Below are 17,187 nucleotides of genomic sequence, written 5' to 3'. Positions count from 1 at the left end.
AGAGTCAGGTTGACAGTGGGAGGGGGATTACATGTTTGGGTATTCTGCGTTAGCAGTACCTATGGACAGCAGCTGGAGTTGTCTGTTAAACAGATAGTTGGGTATAGAGGTCTGGAGCCTGGGAGACAAGCCTGGGCTGTGGAAAAAATGCTTAGGAGTCCTTATTATTTAATCAAGTGATTTTTTTTTTTTTTTTTGAGAGAGAGCGCACACATGTGCGCACAAGTAGGGGAGGGGCAGAGAGGAAGAGAGAGCGAATCTTAGGCTCAGCACAGAGCCCGACTTGGGGCTCAGTCTCACGAACCATGAGATCATGACCTGAGCTGAAATCAAGAGTTGGACACTTAACCGACTGAGCCACCCAGGAGCCCCTATAAATCAAATGATTTTACATGTAGAGGTTGCCATGCCCCCTCACCTCCAATTGAGATTAAGATGAAGGCTTAGAACCCCTGAAGACTCTGTCTACAAAGCCAAGACCATATTCCTAGACGGAAAACCAGAAGAGACTAGGTGTTGCGGAAGCTGAGGGAAGGAAAAGGATGTGATCAGTATATTGCAGGAAGATGTCAAGCAACACAGAAACTTAAGAGGCCAACCTTTAACTTAGCAATGTTGTCAGGAGCCCTGCGGTTGGTTAGGAAAGTGGAATTCAGACTTGAGCAGGATGAATGGAGGAGAGGTCAGGAAGTGGAGACAACTTATTTTTAAAAGTTTCAGAAGGGGAGGACTGAGGGTGGCAGACGCAGGGGACAGAGGTAGGTAGCAAGGGAGAGTTTGTTGCTGTTGCTGTTGCGTTTTGTTTTTAAGGTGGGTTAGATGTGGCCTTGGTTGAGAATGTTGCAAGAAAGGAAGCACTAGAAGCTGAGAGGGAAGGTACAGAGAGAAGGTACAGAATGGAGAGCCAGAGGGGTGTGCCTGCCTGGCCTGCACACACGTGCTCACACTCTCACGTGTGAGCTCCCTCTTGGGCTCGCACACCCGCTTGCACAGGGGTGACTGCTGGTTATCCCCCCCCCCACGTGTGTGTCCAAAGAGCACCCTGGATATGGTCCCTTGTACTCAGGAAGTGGAGCCTTGCTGTCCTGGGAAGAGCTAGGTCCTGTTTCTGAAGGACTTCAGTGGGCAGTCTGAATCCTCAGACTTGTTTCACAGGAGGCGTGTCTGTATATGTCGATGTGTTGAAAGGAAAGACAGCAAGGTATAGAAAAATACTGTCGTTTGTGTTAAGAAGACAAAAGGACAGACCGGGAGCTGGTGATTACAGATGTACGTGTGTGTTGTGTGGTTATGCGCATAGACTGTCCGTGTACCCAGGAAACGGGTGACACGTTGTTTCTGTGCAAAGGGGCGGAGGGTTGGAACTTAAAGCATGAAGGAGTACGGAATAAAGAGTATGATTTTGTTTTTGTCATATACTTTTTTACTGTGTTTAAAAAAATAAGAAAGAATATCCAGAAGGAGGTGGCACTGCCCACATTGTAAAGACAAAGTAGGGGCAAGGAAAGCTTTAGCCACTAACCCACATTGTTAAACCAAGTCGGGAAGGGATGGTTGGAGCATCTAGTCATCCTGCCTGTGAGTCTGCCTTTTTTTGGGACCTTGGGAGGTGATGATTCTCAGTGGTAGGTTTTGGTTGTGTATTTCTTTCTTCCTCTTTTGGTTAATCACAGAAAGAGGGGGAAAGAATGATTGTTAACATTGATCTACCTTCTTGTCAGGGAAGAAAATTTATTGGGATTCTCTTTCTTTTTCTCCCTTCAGAAGAGGAATGTGTATCACTGCAACAAATGCCGGCTGCAGTTTCTCTTTGCCAAGGACAAAATCGAACACAAGCTTCAGCACCATAAAACCTTTCGTAAACCCAAGCAGCTAGAAGGTTTGAAACCAGGCACCAAGGTAAAGAGCTTGTCAGCATTTCTTTTACAGACCCAAGGGGGATGTAAAAGGAGAGATTGTCACTCCTCTGAGAGTTAGCGTGGGCACTGGCTAATTGTCCTTTCCCTTGGCTCCCAGGTGACAATCCGGGCTTCCCGAGGACAGCCACGAACTGTTCCTGTTTCCTCCAATGATGCCCCTCCCAGCACCTTGCAGGAGGCAGCACCACTGACCTCCTCAACAGACCCTCTGCCTGTCTTCCTTTATCCCCCCGTCCGGCGCAGCATCCAGAAGAGAGCTGTCAGGAAAATGTCAGTGCCTCCTTCTGGGGGCCAGGGGCCGGGTGGGCACGATTCTTCCTAAAATGTCAGTGCCTCCTTCTGGAGGCCGGGGGCCGGTGGGCACGACTCTTCCTATAGCCAGTGTAATCCAGTGGTGTCTTAGCAGCATCCGTGTCTGAAGCCCCTACAATTTGAAGTCTCCTGGGGGCAATAACAAGAATTTTCCTTGTTTCTTGCAGGAGTGTCATGGGCCGGCAGACCTGTCTGGAGTGCAGCTTTGAGATCCCAGATTTCCCCAATCATTTCCCCACTTACGTTCACTGCTCTCTGTGTCGCTATAGCACCTGCTGTTCTCGAGCCTATGCCAACCACATGATCAAGTAAGTCACAGTCAAGCCATGACCCTGTGGGGGGAGTTCAGATTCTCCAGAAGTGCTTTCACTCTTTCTTTCAACTCTTAGAGCTGTTTGTCCATCTCTCCTAGCAGAGTAAGAGTCAAACTCATGTTTTGTTTTGTTTTGTTTATTTTTTTATTAAAAAAATTTTTTTTACTGTTTTATTTATTTCTGAGAGAGAGAGAGAGAGACAGCATGAGCAGGGGAGGGTCAGAGAGAGAGGGAGACACAGAACCCTAAACAGGCTCTAGGCTCTGAGCTAGCTGTCAGTACAGAGCCCGATGTGGGGCTTGAACCCACGAACTGTGAGATCATGACCTGAGCCAAAGTCCGATGCTCAACCGACTGAGCCACCCAGAAGCCCCTGTTTTGTTTTTTTAATGTTTATTATTGAGAGACACAGACAAGCACAGAGGGGGAGACGCATAATCTGAAGCAGTCATTTCATATGGCTTAATGGAGCTCTAATTTTGTAGGACCTTGCTACTGAGGGTGGCCCAAGGGGCAGCAGCAGTAGATGGGAGCTTGTTGGGAATTCAGCCTCTGGCCCCCCCACACCCCCAGACCACTTACTTGGCCAGAGTGTGTGTTAATAGCACCCCCCCTTATGCATACTTACAGGGAATATTAACATGATAGGAAAACTGGCTTAGATGGAAGTGAGGACGGGTTGAAGGGGCATCTCTTGTTGGCGCATTGTCAGAGACTGGTGATCTCTACCGAGCAGAACCCCCTAACTCATGCCACTTTTCCTTTGTCTTTCTCAGCAATCATGTTCCACGCAAGAGCCCCAAGTATTTGGCTTTGTTTAAAAATTCTGTGAGGTAAGGGAAGTTTTTCCTGACGGACTCTTAAATTTTCAGATTGTTAACGTTAATCCGATTGTCTTGGGGGCTTGGGCATGTGAATTAATTTGAGAGAGTAGAGAAAGGACATTCCCTTTATTAAGCCTTGGAACTTATTCCTCGTGTCCCTATCATATTTGTTTTGTACACTCTTGGTTCTCTTTCTCAGTGGAATCAAGCTGGCTTGCACCTCGTGTGCCTTTGTTACATCTGTGGGCGACGCCATGGCCAAGCATCTGGTGTCCAACCCCTCTCACAGGTCGAGCAGCGTCCTGCCGCGGGGTGAGTAGCAGAGAGGGGGTAGTGGGACAAGAAAGAGGCAGCTAAGGACACAGGTCCTACTGTGTGAGTCAGGAGCACCCCCACCGGGCCTAACTCCCCCGCTGTTTAGATAGACATCACCAAATTGGAAGCATTCCAGCCTGAAGTTCAGAGAAGACCAGAGGGCTTGTTTCTTCGTTGAGTTTAACTCTTTCTTACTATCTGTTTCCCCTAGGCCTCACTTGGATATCTCACTCCAGGTAACAGAAACTCCCTTCATGGTTTAGTGTCTACTTTTCAGCCTGATTCATCTTTTTTATCGACACTACTATTAGTGTTTCATTTCCTAGTTGAACTGAGCTTTCTTTTCCTCTCTTTGCTTAACCGCTTAGACATGGCCACACTCGTGACCGAGGACATGACCGGAGCTTGAAGAATGTATATCCTCCTCCTGCCTACCCCTCTAATAAAACTGCCACTGTGAAATCGGGGGGGGCCGCCCCAGCGGAGCCTGAAGAGCTTCCAGCTCCTTTGGCCCAAGCACTCCCGTCACCAGCCTCAACTGCAACCCCACCACCAACCCCAACTCAAGCCCAGCCTTTAGCCCTCCCACCCTTGGCCGCAGAGGGGGCTGAATGTCTGAATGTCGATGACCAGGATGAAGGGAGCCCAGTCATCCCGGAGCCCGAGCAGGCGGCAGGGGGTGGCAGTGGCGGCGGCGGGGCGGGCAGGAAGGAGCAGCTGTCTGTGAAGAAGCTGCGAGTGGTACTGTTTGCCCTGTGCTGCAACACGGAACAGGCCGCCGAGCACTTCCGGAACCCACAGCGGCGGATCCGACGCTGGCTTCGGCGCTTCCAGGCCTCCCAGGGGGAGAATCTGGAGGGCAAGTATCTGAGCTTCGAAGCAGAAGAGAAGCTGGCTGAGTGGGTGCTGACCCAGCGAGAGCAACAGCTACCCGTGAATGAGGAGACCTTGTTCCAGAAGGCCACCAAAATAGGACGTTCTCTGGAGGGAGGGTTTAAGATCTCTTACGAGTGGGCTGTGCGTTTTATGCTCCGGCACCACCTGACTCCCCACGCGCGGCGAGCTGTGGCCCACACCCTGCCTAAGGACGTGGCAGAGAACGCAGGACTCTTCATTGAATTCGTGCAGCGGCAGATTCACAACCAGGACTTGCCCTTGTCCATGATCGTGGCTATTGATGAGATTTCCTTGTTCCTGGATACAGAGGTGCTAAGCAGTGATGACCGAAAGGAGAACGCCCTGCAGACAGTGGGCACGGGGGAACCTTGGTGCGATGTGGTGCTGGCCATTCTGGCGGACGGCACTGTCCTCCCCACCCTGGTTTTCTACCGAGGACAGATGGATCCGCCTGCTAACGTGCCGGACTCCATACTGCTAGAGGCGAAGGAGAGCGGCTACAGTGATGATGAGATCATGGAGCTGTGGTCAGCCCGGGTGTGGCAGAAGCACACTGCTTGTCAGCGCAGCAAGGGCATGCTCGTGATGGACTGTCATCGCACCCACTTGTCGGAAGAGGTTCTGGCTATGCTTAGTGCCTCTAGCACCTTGCCTGCGGTCGTCCCGGCGGGCTGCAGCTCCAAAATCCAGCCGTTAGATGTGTGCATCAAACGAACTGTCAAGAACTTCCTACACAAAAAGTGGAAGGAGCAGGCGCGGGAGATGGCGGATACAGCGTGTGATTCCGATGTCCTGCTTCAGCTGGTGCTGGTGTGGCTGGCAGAGGTGCTGGGCGTCATTGGGAACTGTCCAGAGCTGGTGCAGCGGTCCTTCCTCGTGGCCAGTGTCCTGCCTGGCCCCGATGGCAACATTAACTCCCCCGCTAGAAACGCCGACATGCAGGAGGAGCTCATTGCCTCCCTAGAGGAGCAGCTGCAGCTGAGCGGGGACCGGTCCGAGGAGCCCCCCACCCCCACTCCCCGACCCAGATCGTCTCCTGAAGAGACAGTTGAGCCCGAGAGCCTTCACCAGCTCTTTGAGGGTGAAAGTGAGACCGAGTCCTTTTATGGATTTGAAGAAGCTGACCTAGATCTGATGGAGATTTGAGTGCTGGGGTCACGAGTGGTTGTGGAGTGGGGGTGGGACAGTGCGAGGGGGGGTAGAGGGATTTAGGGAAAGGGGATATACCAGGTGGGGTATTTGGTTTATATTTTTTAATTTTATGCCACCACTTCCCCTCCCCCCCATGTTGACTTCTTCCCTGTGGATTTGTGGATTATTAGAAATACCAGTGGTGATCCCGTCTGAGCCAAGGAGCTGGCCCATTGGTCGTTCACTTCTGCTAAAAACCGGTTTTTGTGACTTCTTTTTTTTTAAACTTAAAATCACTGTGTTTGGTATTTTTCTGACAAAATCAAGAAAAAGAAAAAAATATTCTTGGTGGGTGAATGTTAAATTTCTGTTCCCCTTTTACCTCAATTGTATCATAGTACATCTGGGTTTTTTTGTTCGTTTGTTTTACTGTGTGGCAGTGTCTTTGGGCATGATGCTATCCAACCGTTGTCAATGTGAGAACATTTCTGAAGATGGGAGAGACACAAATATGTAGCTCACAAACTGGTTTATTATATATATGGATAAAAACAACTTTTTTCATTGTGGTCTTAACACTTTTATATAAAAATGAAAATGGAAAAAAAATCCCACCGAACTCTCTCTTCCTTCTCCTTTCTTTCCTTCCCTCTCCAGAGATGTTGGTTTCTACAGCAACTCTGAGATAGAAACTTGTGGCTTTAAAAATGCATGAAACCACCTCTCATCCAGAATGACGAATTAGATTTGCTTTTCCTCACCACCTTCCCTCCAACAAAAAACATGACAGAACCAATATTCTTTGCATTGGGATCCTTGGCCCCTTTTCCCATGTTTACCCCGTCACTCCGGACAGAGGATCATACATGTGTCGTTAGCACGCAGGAGGCACTGAGGCGATCCCACAGTGTTAGGGTGGAAGCCACTCCCCGCAGATGGGCCTTCAGCATGTCCAGCGGACAGCCCGCCTGTTCAAGAGATCACATGTCCTACAGCCAGGAGCTAATTGTGCAAGGAGTTAAATGTCGAACTTCATAAAACAAGACAAACCACTTGTTGAAATTCTGTTTTAACCCTGTGGCTTTCCTTGCTTCTCTTAATGCTTAGAGAAGAGGGTGACCTGAAGAAGAAACGCAGGGGTATGCACAAAGAAAAAGACATGAATCTTTATTTTTCACTGCCAGCTTCGAGGAAAGAAAATTTTTCTACAGTTTGCATGAGGGATTTTTTTTAATTGTATGTACTCACGGTTATAAACTGAAATGTACTGTGTAACATACAGAGAAAAGGAACAAAACCCCACGTCCGGCTTTCCCACAGCTACACCTTCTGTCCGTCCCAAGGCTTTCAGCAACATGTCCCTCCTGGGAGCCAAGGAGGCAGCCTGCACAGGCTTGTAAATGGTTCGTCTTTAAAGTGTACATAAGTGGAACATTTAATAAAATGAGGGGAAATGGATTTATAAACAATGTGGGTTTTTTTTCCCCCCTAGGTAACCCTGTTTTAGTAGGCCTTTCACAGACGGGGACACACTCAAGATGTGACGGGCTAGGTGGTACGGGTGTGACATTTGTTACCACCTCTTTCTCCTCACCTCCAGTTTTTGGTTTTTTACCCCCCAGCACACTATAATATAGTGAACTGGAGCGACCCCACCCGAAAGCAGCTTGGCCAGCTTCGAGAGCCCAGGGCATCGGAAACATGACCTGACGATCCGTCTTCTCTTGGGCTTCTCTTCCCAGCTTTTTGTCTGATGCCACTTTGACAGAATACGGACCTCGACGTCATCCCTTTGCCTTTGAGAAAGTTCAAGAACTCTGGTCAACTCTATCTACAGTGACCTAACCCTCCTCTTTGGTAGTCTCCGCAGCAGGCCCTGCCTCAGCAGAGCGAGGTCCCTGGCCTCTGCGTACTGTTTGACTTTCTGGATGGGTAATTTTTTTAAGTCCTTAACACCAACAGTGCGTCAGCTGGGTTTTGGCCAGGAAGTTATCCTTGTGGATTCCGCCCGCATGGCTTAGTAGTAGAAGGAAGTTTTTTGTTTTGTTTTGTTTTTTTATAATTCAGTTTAATCAATAAACAAGTATTTATTGACTACTTTCTGTGTCGAGACTTAATACGTGGAAGACTGAAATAGGAAACTCAGTTTCCTTTTACTTTCACTTACTAGTTTGTTGTAACATGGATGATAAAATGGAGATACTTTGATTTCTCCCTCTGCTCTTACTGAATTTCTGGAATAGTTTGAATTTGCTGCCTATACTAGTTCTCAAAGCAGTTTAGAGAGGATGTGCGTCAAAATCACCTAAGGTGTTCATTTTTAAAATTCAGGTTTAGGGGCGCCTGGGTGGTTCAGTCGGTTACGTGTCTTTGGCTGAGGTCATGATCTTGCGGTTTGAGGGTTTAAGCCCCATATCAAGTTCTATGCTGACAGCTCAGAGCCTAGAGCCTACTTCAGATCCCGTGACTCCCTTCCTCTCTGCCCCTCCCCGCTCATGCTTTCTCTCAAAATAAATGTTGGGGCACCTGGGTGGCTCAGTCAGTTAAGCATCCGACTTTGGCTCAGGTCATGATCTTGCGGTTTGTGAGTTCGAGCCCTGTATCAGGCTTTGTGCTGACAGCTCAGAGCCTGGAGCCTGCTTTGGATTCTGTGTCTGCCTCTCTCTCTGCCCCTTCCCCGCTCAAGCTCTGTCTGTCAATAATGTTAGAAAAAAATTATTTTAATGTCAAAATGCTGGTTTAACACCATTTTGGGACTAGAATTTGGCTTAATGCCCCAAATGATTTGACTCAAAAGTGACCCAGTAAGGGAGGAGCAGAGACAGGGAGAATCCCTATCCCAAGCAGGCTCTATGGTCAGCGCAGAGCCCAATGTGGGGCTTGAACTCACAAACCCTTAGACCATGACCTGAACTGAAATCGAGTCAGATGCTTAACTGAGCTACCCAGGCACCCCTAAACTTTTAAATGAACACCTTTTTTTTTTTTTTTCTGAGAGGGCGCAAGGGACGGAGGGGGAGAGAGAAGTGGTGCTCACCTGAACAGGGGCTCAAACTCAAACCCTCTGATTGTGACCTGAGCCGAAAGTGGGATGCTTAAATGACTGAGCCACCCAGACATCCCTGAACACAATACCTTTAAGAGGTTTTCTGATCGTAGATCTGGACAATAAACATTTAAGTTAAATGCTGAAGTTACTTAGTATTTCCTCTACTAAGGGGGAGGCAGCAGCATTGGTGAGGGACTGATGCTGTCAGGTCCTGCCTGGGAGTCACACAGAGCAGCTTTACCAGATACTGTGTTTCTATCTTTCAAACTGTTTGTAATTAAAATCACATTTGCAGCTAACATTAAACCAGAAAATTTGTTAAGAATCTGGCACATGGGTATAAATGAAAAAATGTGAAGCACTATGTTATCCCATAAAAACTGAGCCTGGATTCTACACAAAGCTGTTTCTAGACAGGCCCAAACGAAGACCGTGGGTGATTTCCCATACTATCCTGCTGAGAATCCTGTATCTGCCATTAAGAACCAAGAGTGCAAGGGTCCTCTGACCAGGAATGCAGAGGGTATGTGCTTCCACTCTTGGTGTGACCCAGTCAGATAATAAAACCACTCAGCAAGCACTTCAAAGGATTTATTTATTTTACAATAGAAAAGTTAACCATTGAGCCAGCCAAGTTCAAAGTGAGCAGAAGGGCACAACTTTCAGTTCTGGAAAATGCATCTGTATTTCATTCAAAGCCACTAAAAAGGAAGAGAACATAATAAAATTGTGAAGTCATAGGGGGAGGAATTAATTCCGAAAAGCAACTCTGTCCTCCAACCAAACCCCTCTCCACCCAAAGAGTTTTTCTGGATACCTCCAGAAAACCCCAGCTTAGTGCAACCCAAGGAGACTCCCAACTGTTCTACCACTAATTTTTCCTTCTGCAAGTTTAATTTCAATCACCTGATCATGTGAGCAATCTCCCAGTTGGTCTCTGCAGACAGTGGCCCCTCTATTTCAACACCTTTTTCGGTGACTGTGGCGATTTGAAACTGAAAGAAAGCAGAGCTCTCAATAAAACGCCCACTCCCACACAAAGTTGTTCCTGGGACCTGCGCAAAGGTCACGTAGAGGGTCTTCCCCTAATCTGGAAATAGGAAATTCAGCAATCTAATCTTCAAAAGCAAAGACCCACGTATTACAACTACTGAGAACCTGCCGGTTAGGGTCCCGCCGTCTTTGTTATTCACATCACTCCTCACCCGGTTATAGGAACGGGCATCTCGATAGTACAGCACTCGCATGCAGCGTTCCACCAGCTCTCGGGCCTCGGTCTGGCTCAGCACTGGCTGCTTCTCCAGAACTTCTCGCAGCAGAGGCTAGGGAAATGGGGAAAACATGGGAGATGCCAGAGGCTGAACACCGGCCTGCTCAAATTCGCAGTGTGAAAAGCAGCATCAATGAGTTAAAAAGGTGACATTCCACCTAATGCCTCACCGGAATGAATTCTGCTTTCCTTGTGCTAAGACCTGCTTGAAGGGTAAATTCTAGGGCATTCCTCTGCACACCTCTACCGAATCTCTGACCTACTACCATTTTGTCACTGGGATGTAAGTGCAACGCACACCGCCTCCAGACTACAGACCATGTGCCCAGCAGTAGGGAACCTAGCCTAGTCCATGTTGGGGTTTGAAAGGAAGGACAAGCAGACAACCACAAGCCCCCCTCCCCTCCCCTCTACGTACCTGAGCCAAGTATGCACCATAACCAGTAGCCAGCGAAGGGGCTTCGTAAGCTACACCGAGCATGTCCACATAACCGAGGAAGCTAACAGGACACAACAGGTCAAAGAACTCATGTCATCTTAGGTTTTCTTAGGTACCTTGGCTGAAGGATGGGGCCACACGGTCTGAGAAGTGGCATTCCCTCAGGGGGGAGAGTTAAGACACTACACAGACACTAGTAGTTGGGTGGTTGGGGAAATAAGTTATCTGTATTCAAATCAACCTCTCTCCATCAGCATAGCCTCCGATGACCATGGTGTTCCACAGGGGGTTCATTTTGGAGCGGCGGCTGTACATGGCCCGGGTCAGCCATGAATGAATAGCTCTGGGACTGTAGCTGTGTCCATCTCCCAGGAGCTCCTCATCAATCCTTTAAAGGAATTGGTTGTGAGAAAAGGGGTAGAGTGGAAATTGGGAATTCCATCCACCCCACAAAAAAAGTTACCACAGGGGCGCCTGNAAAAAAAAAAGTTACCACAATCTTCCACACCTTACACCCCCTAACGCTGACAACTATGCGTTGCAAACACTCTCCTCTTCCACGCCCAACAATTTTCCTGTCCTCTGCTGCAGCCTCAAACTCCTCCACTCTAGAATCTCAATGGGGATTTTTAAAAACAAAACTGTGAACTCCTCTCTCCACGTGGGATCCACTCCCTATTCTCCGGATGACTTACACCATCTGGCCGAGAACTTGCTTCAAATATTGGAAATCAGCATAGTCTCCGGAAGCACCCAGCATGGTGCTGTCGTTGACTCGCATAATGCGAGAGATGTTGCGGAAACGAGCCAAGGACCCGTAGGAGCCCAGCATGTCTGCTGCAATCACCACTCCACCCTCAAACTTAACGCCGAGGACCGAGGTCCCGGTCACCATGGGGTTCCTGCACAGAGAGAGGGAGGTCAGGCGAGGGGGAGGAACGGAGGAAGAGCCTGAGCCCTCTTCCGCGCAGTGGGTTCCGCTTCTGACTTTCCAGGTGTCCCTTCCTTACCCGGGACTCTCCGCCCCGCGCTCCTCGCGGTTCGCTTCCCCTGCTGCCCCCGCCTCGCCTTCCCCGGTTCCCTAAGCGCCGGCCGGACGCACCAGGCCCCGCCGTCCCGCCCCCTGCCAAGAGCTTACTGAGTGCGCGCCATCGGACTCCCGTAGGGCGCGGATGCCGGATCCACCGAGGTACCAGGAGTGAACGGGATGCGGTAAAACTGCCCTGGGGCCGGACCCCCGGCCCAAAGTCTGGACCGCGGCTCCAAAAGCGCTTCCATCTTAGTCACGGTGGCAGAAGAAATGACAACGCTTGCGCCAGCGGAAGCGGAAGTGACCCCTCTGTGGCCACACCTTCTTCCTGCCAGCCCGTTCCAGCAGCCATGTTGATGAGGTCTTAGCCCTCCGGGCAGCCGTTGGGTTTTGGCCGCTGAGATCCCGAATGGGAATCGCTTGACGTCACAGCGCCGCGCCGCCGCGCAATAGAATCAGGACCAGTTCAGAGTTTCTGACGCACAAATTCAAGGAAAGGGAGCTTGGTGGGAAGGCAGGTATGTGGAACCACTTCAAGACACTGATTCTGATAAAGGAGGCAGAAATTCTCTGGTCCTTTTTTTGGATCTTTATCAAAAAGCCCCATATGAAACTAACAGTGAACGCAGGATCTCCTAACATCTGTATTTCTCAAAGCAGCCTTGTATGGCAGGCATTACTCGACCCATTTTATAAATAAGGCTTGTGGTGTGGCGATTTACGTGGCCACACAAACAGTAAAGGTAAGCCTGGGTCTTCTAGCCCAGATTTAAAAAAGGAATTATACAGATGCGTATATCCTGTGGTGTGTGGTATCTCGGGTGGATCACTCGCTCTGTGGGACCCTGGACAGATACCTGAAAGTTTTCTTATTGTCAAATTCTCTTGCCCAACTCTTTTGCGGCAGAGAAATTGCATTCACTGTGAGCATAAAGCTAAATTCCGGAAGTTTCTTTTTCAGTGTGGTTATGTAGCGGAGCCTGGAAGCAGTATATAAAATGAAACTGGGCAGGGCACCTGTGTGGCTCAGCGAGTCAAGCCCTGGATTCTTGATTTTGCCTCAGGTCATGATCTCAAGGTTCAGGAGATCTGGGTGGAGGGGAGCTGGGCTCTGCCCTGGCAGCCGGGCGGCTGCTTAGCATTCTCTCCCTCTCTCTGGGCCCCTCCCCTGCGCCTTCGCTCTCTCTCTCAAAATAAACATTTTTAAGAAATTAAAATAAAATCAAACTGGTGAACCTTTTTAAAACCACTACTTTGCCACTTCTCCCTACGCAACTTGAATTTAAATGTTTCGTTTTAAAAACGCCATGAGTTAATTTGAACCAAAGCCATGCATGAAATTTTAACCTAATTAAGTAACAAAAAATTCTACTGGGTCATGAAACCCTGGGAAGGGAAGGTTCAAGATCTTGTGTTAGAGGCACCCAACAGACACTCATTGTATTGCCTTTTCGGTCTTGAAAAATGTACTTCTTGGAAACCAACTTGACAAACTATCAAAAAAATTTTTAAAGGAACTCTAAAAAATAAAATAAAAACTTATTTCAGTAAGAAAAAAGAGAAGAAAAATGTTCTTCTTTTTCTCTCTAATTAATAGCCACCTCCTCCCCAAATCCTATATTCCAGGTGACTCTTGGGTCACTCAGTTTTACTTGGACAAATAGCAGGTGCTCATTGGGATGATGGCTTCCTGGGATTACTCGAAAGCTATGTGAGTACTTTGTTAATTGTAGCTGCCAGAGCCCCCATCATATGAACTTTAAATCGATCAATCAATCAACAATTAACTGGCTATGTCCTTATTTAGAAGTGGTCTCATGGCTTGCTGGTGTTTGGTCTCACTCCTTCTTAGGTCCTGAGATTAAGGCTTTTATAGGGCCAGTACCAGTTCCAGAGATCAGACAGGTAGTCCAAATTCCATCAGGTCTAAATGAAGAAAAGTGAAAGGATCTAGAATCATACAGCCTGAGAGTAGAATGGCTTTCAAACCACCAACATTTGATGATGCAATATTCAAAAGAGGATGACCAGCCTGTCTTCTGTTATGAGGTGAAAACATGACATACATTAAGCTGAAACAAGGGAAATTAGGAAGCTTCTTTCTTCTCTTTTAATTTTTTTAAATGTTTCTTTATTAATTTTGAGACAGACAGAAAGAGCATGAGCAGGGGAAGGAGAGAATTCCATACAGGCTCTGAGCTGTCAGAGCCCACCTCAAGGCTCCATCTCCCAAACCTGACCTGAGCTGAAGTCAAGAGTCGGACGCTTAACCTACTGAGCCACCGGAGGTGCCTCTCCTTTTTTTAAAGCAGGTCTTATATTATCTGGAAACTCTTTTTTAAGTGTGCCTCATTTTCTATGGTTGGCTGTTAACTCTGAGTTTAATTAACACTTAGCTCCCACCAAAGTTTAAGCTCTTAAGTCAGCAATCCCCGGACTCGTTTTGAAACCTGTCAGGATACCCTTGGATATAGGAGATGTCCTTAAATTCTCAGAAAAGAAATAAACCTACACCAAATCAGAAGATAGGAACCACCACCACCTCACAAATATTTTCACTACTCTACTTTTTAGGAGAAATGGAATTTGAACCTTCAACTCCGAAAGAGTTAAGGATCATTTCCTGACCTGCTCAGGACCTGGCCCCATGGGGGAGGGGGGTGTATAACAGAAAGATGAGAACGAAAGCATATCCAGCTTGCTCTAAAGATGAGAACAAAAGCATATCCAGCTTGGTCATAGCTGCACTACTCTGTGGGTCTTCCCGGAGGATTTTTGCAATTTTACATCCTCTGTAACTCAGTTCCACAGTATCTCTCTCACAGCATGCATCACACTTGTCTGAATACTGTCTCCTCTCCAAACTAAAAGTCCCACAAAGGCAGGACCTGAGATCGCTTTCAACTGACCCCTTTGATGCATAGAAGTTTTCAATAGTGACGTGGCCCTATTTGTCAATTAAACCCTTTGTTGCTCGTCCAGGAAATGATTAATGCTTCAATGTCATGGAGCTTTCCCCTGGTTTTCTTCTAAGAGTTTTTATGGTTTTAACTCTTATGTGTAGATCTCTTACCCATTTTTTTAAAAGATTTTATTTTTAAGTAATCTCTGTGCCTAATGTGGGGCTTGAACCCCAAGATCAAAAGTCACATACTCCACGGACAGAGCCAGCCTGGTGCTCCATAGATCTCTTATCCGTTTTAAGTTAAAGTTTATATATGGTATAAGGTAAGGATCCAGCTTCATTCTTTTGCAGTCGGAAATCCAGTTTCCCCAACATCATTTATTGGAAAGACTGGCTTTTCCTCAGTGAATGGCATTTGCACCTCATGGACTTCATTGAGTGTATGTGTACGGATTTATTCCTGGGTTCTCTGCTGTACCCCACTGTATGTCTGTTTTTATGACAGTACCACACTGTTTGCTTACTATAGATCTGGAGCAATTCTTGACATCAGGAAGTGTAAGATCCCGACTTTATTTTTTTAAAAATAGTTTATTGTCAAGTTGGTTTCCATATAACACCCAGTTCTCATCCCCACAAGTGCCCTCCTCCATGCCCATTACCACCCTTCCTGTCTCTCCCANAGTATCTGTCCTTCCCTGCCTGACTTACTTCGCTCAGCATAACACCCTCAAGTTCCATCCATGTTGCTACACATGGCCAGATTTCATTCTTTCTCATTGCCGTGTAGTATTCCATGGTATAGATAAACCACATCTTCTTGATCCATTCATCCGTTGATGGACACTTAGGCTCTTTCCATGTTTTGGCTATTGTTGAGAGTGCTGCTATGAACATTGGGGTCCATGTGCCCCTATGCATCAGCACTCCTGTATCCCTTGGGTAAATTCCTAGCAATGCTATTGCTGGGTCATAGGGGAGTTCTACTGTTAATTTTTTGAGGAACCTCCACACTGTTTTCAGAGGGGCTGCACCAGTTTACATTCTCACCAACAGTGTAGGAGGGTGCCTGTTTCTCTACATCCTCGCCAGCGTCTAGAGTCCTCCCAACTTTATTCTTTTTAAGTGTTTTGGTAAAAGTTGTCTTTTTGAAACTATTTTTTGTGGGCGCACTTTTTCCCTTTCCTATAGAAATCTGGGTTGGCAGTTACTTTCTTTTGGAACTTTAAAGATGCTATTTCAAAATTTTTTAAATGTTTTATTTATTTCTGAGAGACGGAGAGAGACATCATGAGCAGGGGAGGGTCAGAGAAAGAGGGAGACACAGAATCTGAAGCAGCCTCCACGCTCTGACCTTCCTGTCAGCACAGAGCCCCACGCAGGGCTCAAACCCACAAACCTTGAGATCATGACCAGAGCTGAAGTCGGACACTCAACTGACTGAGCCACCCAGGCACCCCTAAAGATGTTATTTCATTATCTTCTGACTTCCACCATTTGTGTTAGGAAGTCACCTGCATGGCATACTGTTGTTTCTTTGAAGATAATGTGGTTTTATTTCTTCTGACCTCTTTTAAGATGTTCATTAGTGTGTTTGATGTACAGCAGTGTTAGGAGGGTGTACTTAGGCATTGTTTTCTTTGTATCTATCCTCCTTGGGCTTGCTGAGCTTCTCGAATCTGTGGGTTGGTATCTTTCACTGGTTTTTGAAAATTCTCAGGCATTGTCTCTTCAAATATTGCTTTTACCCACTATTCTCCTTTCTCTTCTTTCACTCTAAACATGCTATATATTTGAGCACGTCCCCATGCTTCATACTTTTTTTAAAATGTTTATTAATTTTTGAGACAGAGAGAGAGAGAGAGACAGCTGGGAGGGGCAAAGAGAGATAGGGACAGAGAATCCAAAGCAGACTCTGTGCTGACAGCAGCAAACCTGATGTGGGACTCCAACTCACAAACTGTGAGATCTTGGCAAGAGCTGAAGTCAGATGCTCAGTCAACTAAGCCACCCAGACGCCCTATGTCCTACTTTCTTTTTGTTTTCCATTCTATTCTCTGCATTTCAACTTGAGTATTTTCTTTAAACATTTTTAAACTTTAAAAAAATGTTTATTTACTTATTTTGAGAGAGAGAAAGAGAGTGTGAGTGGGGGAGAGGCAGAGAGAGAATCCCAAGGAGTTCCACATTGTCAGCACAGAGCTCAATGTGGGGCTCGATCCCACAATTCTGGGATCATGACCTGAGCTGAAATCAAGAGTCAGACTCCTAATTAACCCACTGAGCCACCCAGGTGCCTCCAACTTGAGTATTTTCTATTGACCTGTTTTCCAGTTCACTAATCCTATGTTCTACTATGTCCAATCTGCTGTTAAATCTTTACACTGAATTCTTCATTTCAGATTTTGCATTTTTTCAGTTCTAAAGTGACCATTTGATTTTTTTATGGATTCCAATTCTGTTTAAATTTTCCATATTTTCATCTATTATGTTCATTATTTTCACTCTTCATTAACATGTTAATCATAGTTATTTTTAATTTACATTCTTGTATGCCAACTCTAATATCTGGATCATCTATGGATTTTCTTCCATTATCTTTTTTCTTTTCATTTCAGTCATGTTTCTTTTATTCTATGCAAATAGAATTTAAAAAAATTTTTTTTCCAGAAATGATAATTCCATGTCATGTTCTTTTCCACCAGAGGACATTCATCCTTTTTGCTTTCAGGCAGATAGGGTGAGTGGCTAATCATCTCAATCCAGTCAGGAATTAAGCTGT

General features: G+C 46.8%; 2 protein-coding genes across 5 annotated transcripts in view; one reads left to right on the top strand and one right to left on the bottom strand.

The window, feature by feature from the left end:
* POGZ (pogo transposable element derived with ZNF domain) overlaps window positions 1-7,809 on the top strand; it is a 30,993-nt gene extending 23,184 nt beyond the window's left edge. For all 4 annotated transcript variants that reach the window (XM_077772535.1, XM_077772534.1, XM_077772533.1 and 1 more), the window contains 7 exons: window positions 1,765-1,899; window positions 2,017-2,189; window positions 2,399-2,539; window positions 3,322-3,378; window positions 3,569-3,681; window positions 3,896-3,920; window positions 4,053-7,809. In XM_077772535.1, coding sequence (XP_077628661.1) covers window positions 1,765-1,899; window positions 2,017-2,189; window positions 2,399-2,539; window positions 3,322-3,378; window positions 3,569-3,681; window positions 3,896-3,920; window positions 4,053-5,727 — 2,319 coding nt within the window. In that variant the 3' untranslated portion in view covers window positions 5,728-7,809. The remainder of the gene's footprint in view (window positions 1-1,764; window positions 1,900-2,016; window positions 2,190-2,398; window positions 2,540-3,321; window positions 3,379-3,568; window positions 3,682-3,895; window positions 3,921-4,052) is intronic.
* Window positions 7,810-9,336: 1,527 nt separating this feature from the next.
* Window positions 9,337-11,784, bottom strand: PSMB4 (proteasome 20S subunit beta 4). Its single transcript, XM_077772585.1, has 7 exons — window positions 11,609-11,784; window positions 11,166-11,372; window positions 10,712-10,858; window positions 10,450-10,531; window positions 9,967-10,083; window positions 9,668-9,756; window positions 9,337-9,462 (listed from the first exon to the last, which is right to left on the bottom strand). The coding sequence occupies exons 1-7, from the start codon at window positions 11,746-11,748 to the stop codon at window positions 9,450-9,452; spliced, it is 795 nt and encodes a 264-aa protein (XP_077628711.1). The 5' UTR covers window positions 11,749-11,784; the 3' UTR covers window positions 9,337-9,449.
* Between the last annotated feature and the right edge of the window lie 5,403 nt (window positions 11,785-17,187).

The sequence above is a fragment of the Crocuta crocuta genome, unplaced genomic scaffold, assembly GCF_008692635.1.
Source record: "Crocuta crocuta isolate KB4526 unplaced genomic scaffold, BGI_CrCroc_1.0 scaffold415, whole genome shotgun sequence".
NCBI lineage: Eukaryota > Metazoa > Chordata > Mammalia > Carnivora > Hyaenidae > Crocuta > Crocuta crocuta.
The sequence above is the reverse complement of the archived record's forward strand: the minus strand, read 5'-3'. Positions and strand labels throughout refer to the sequence as shown.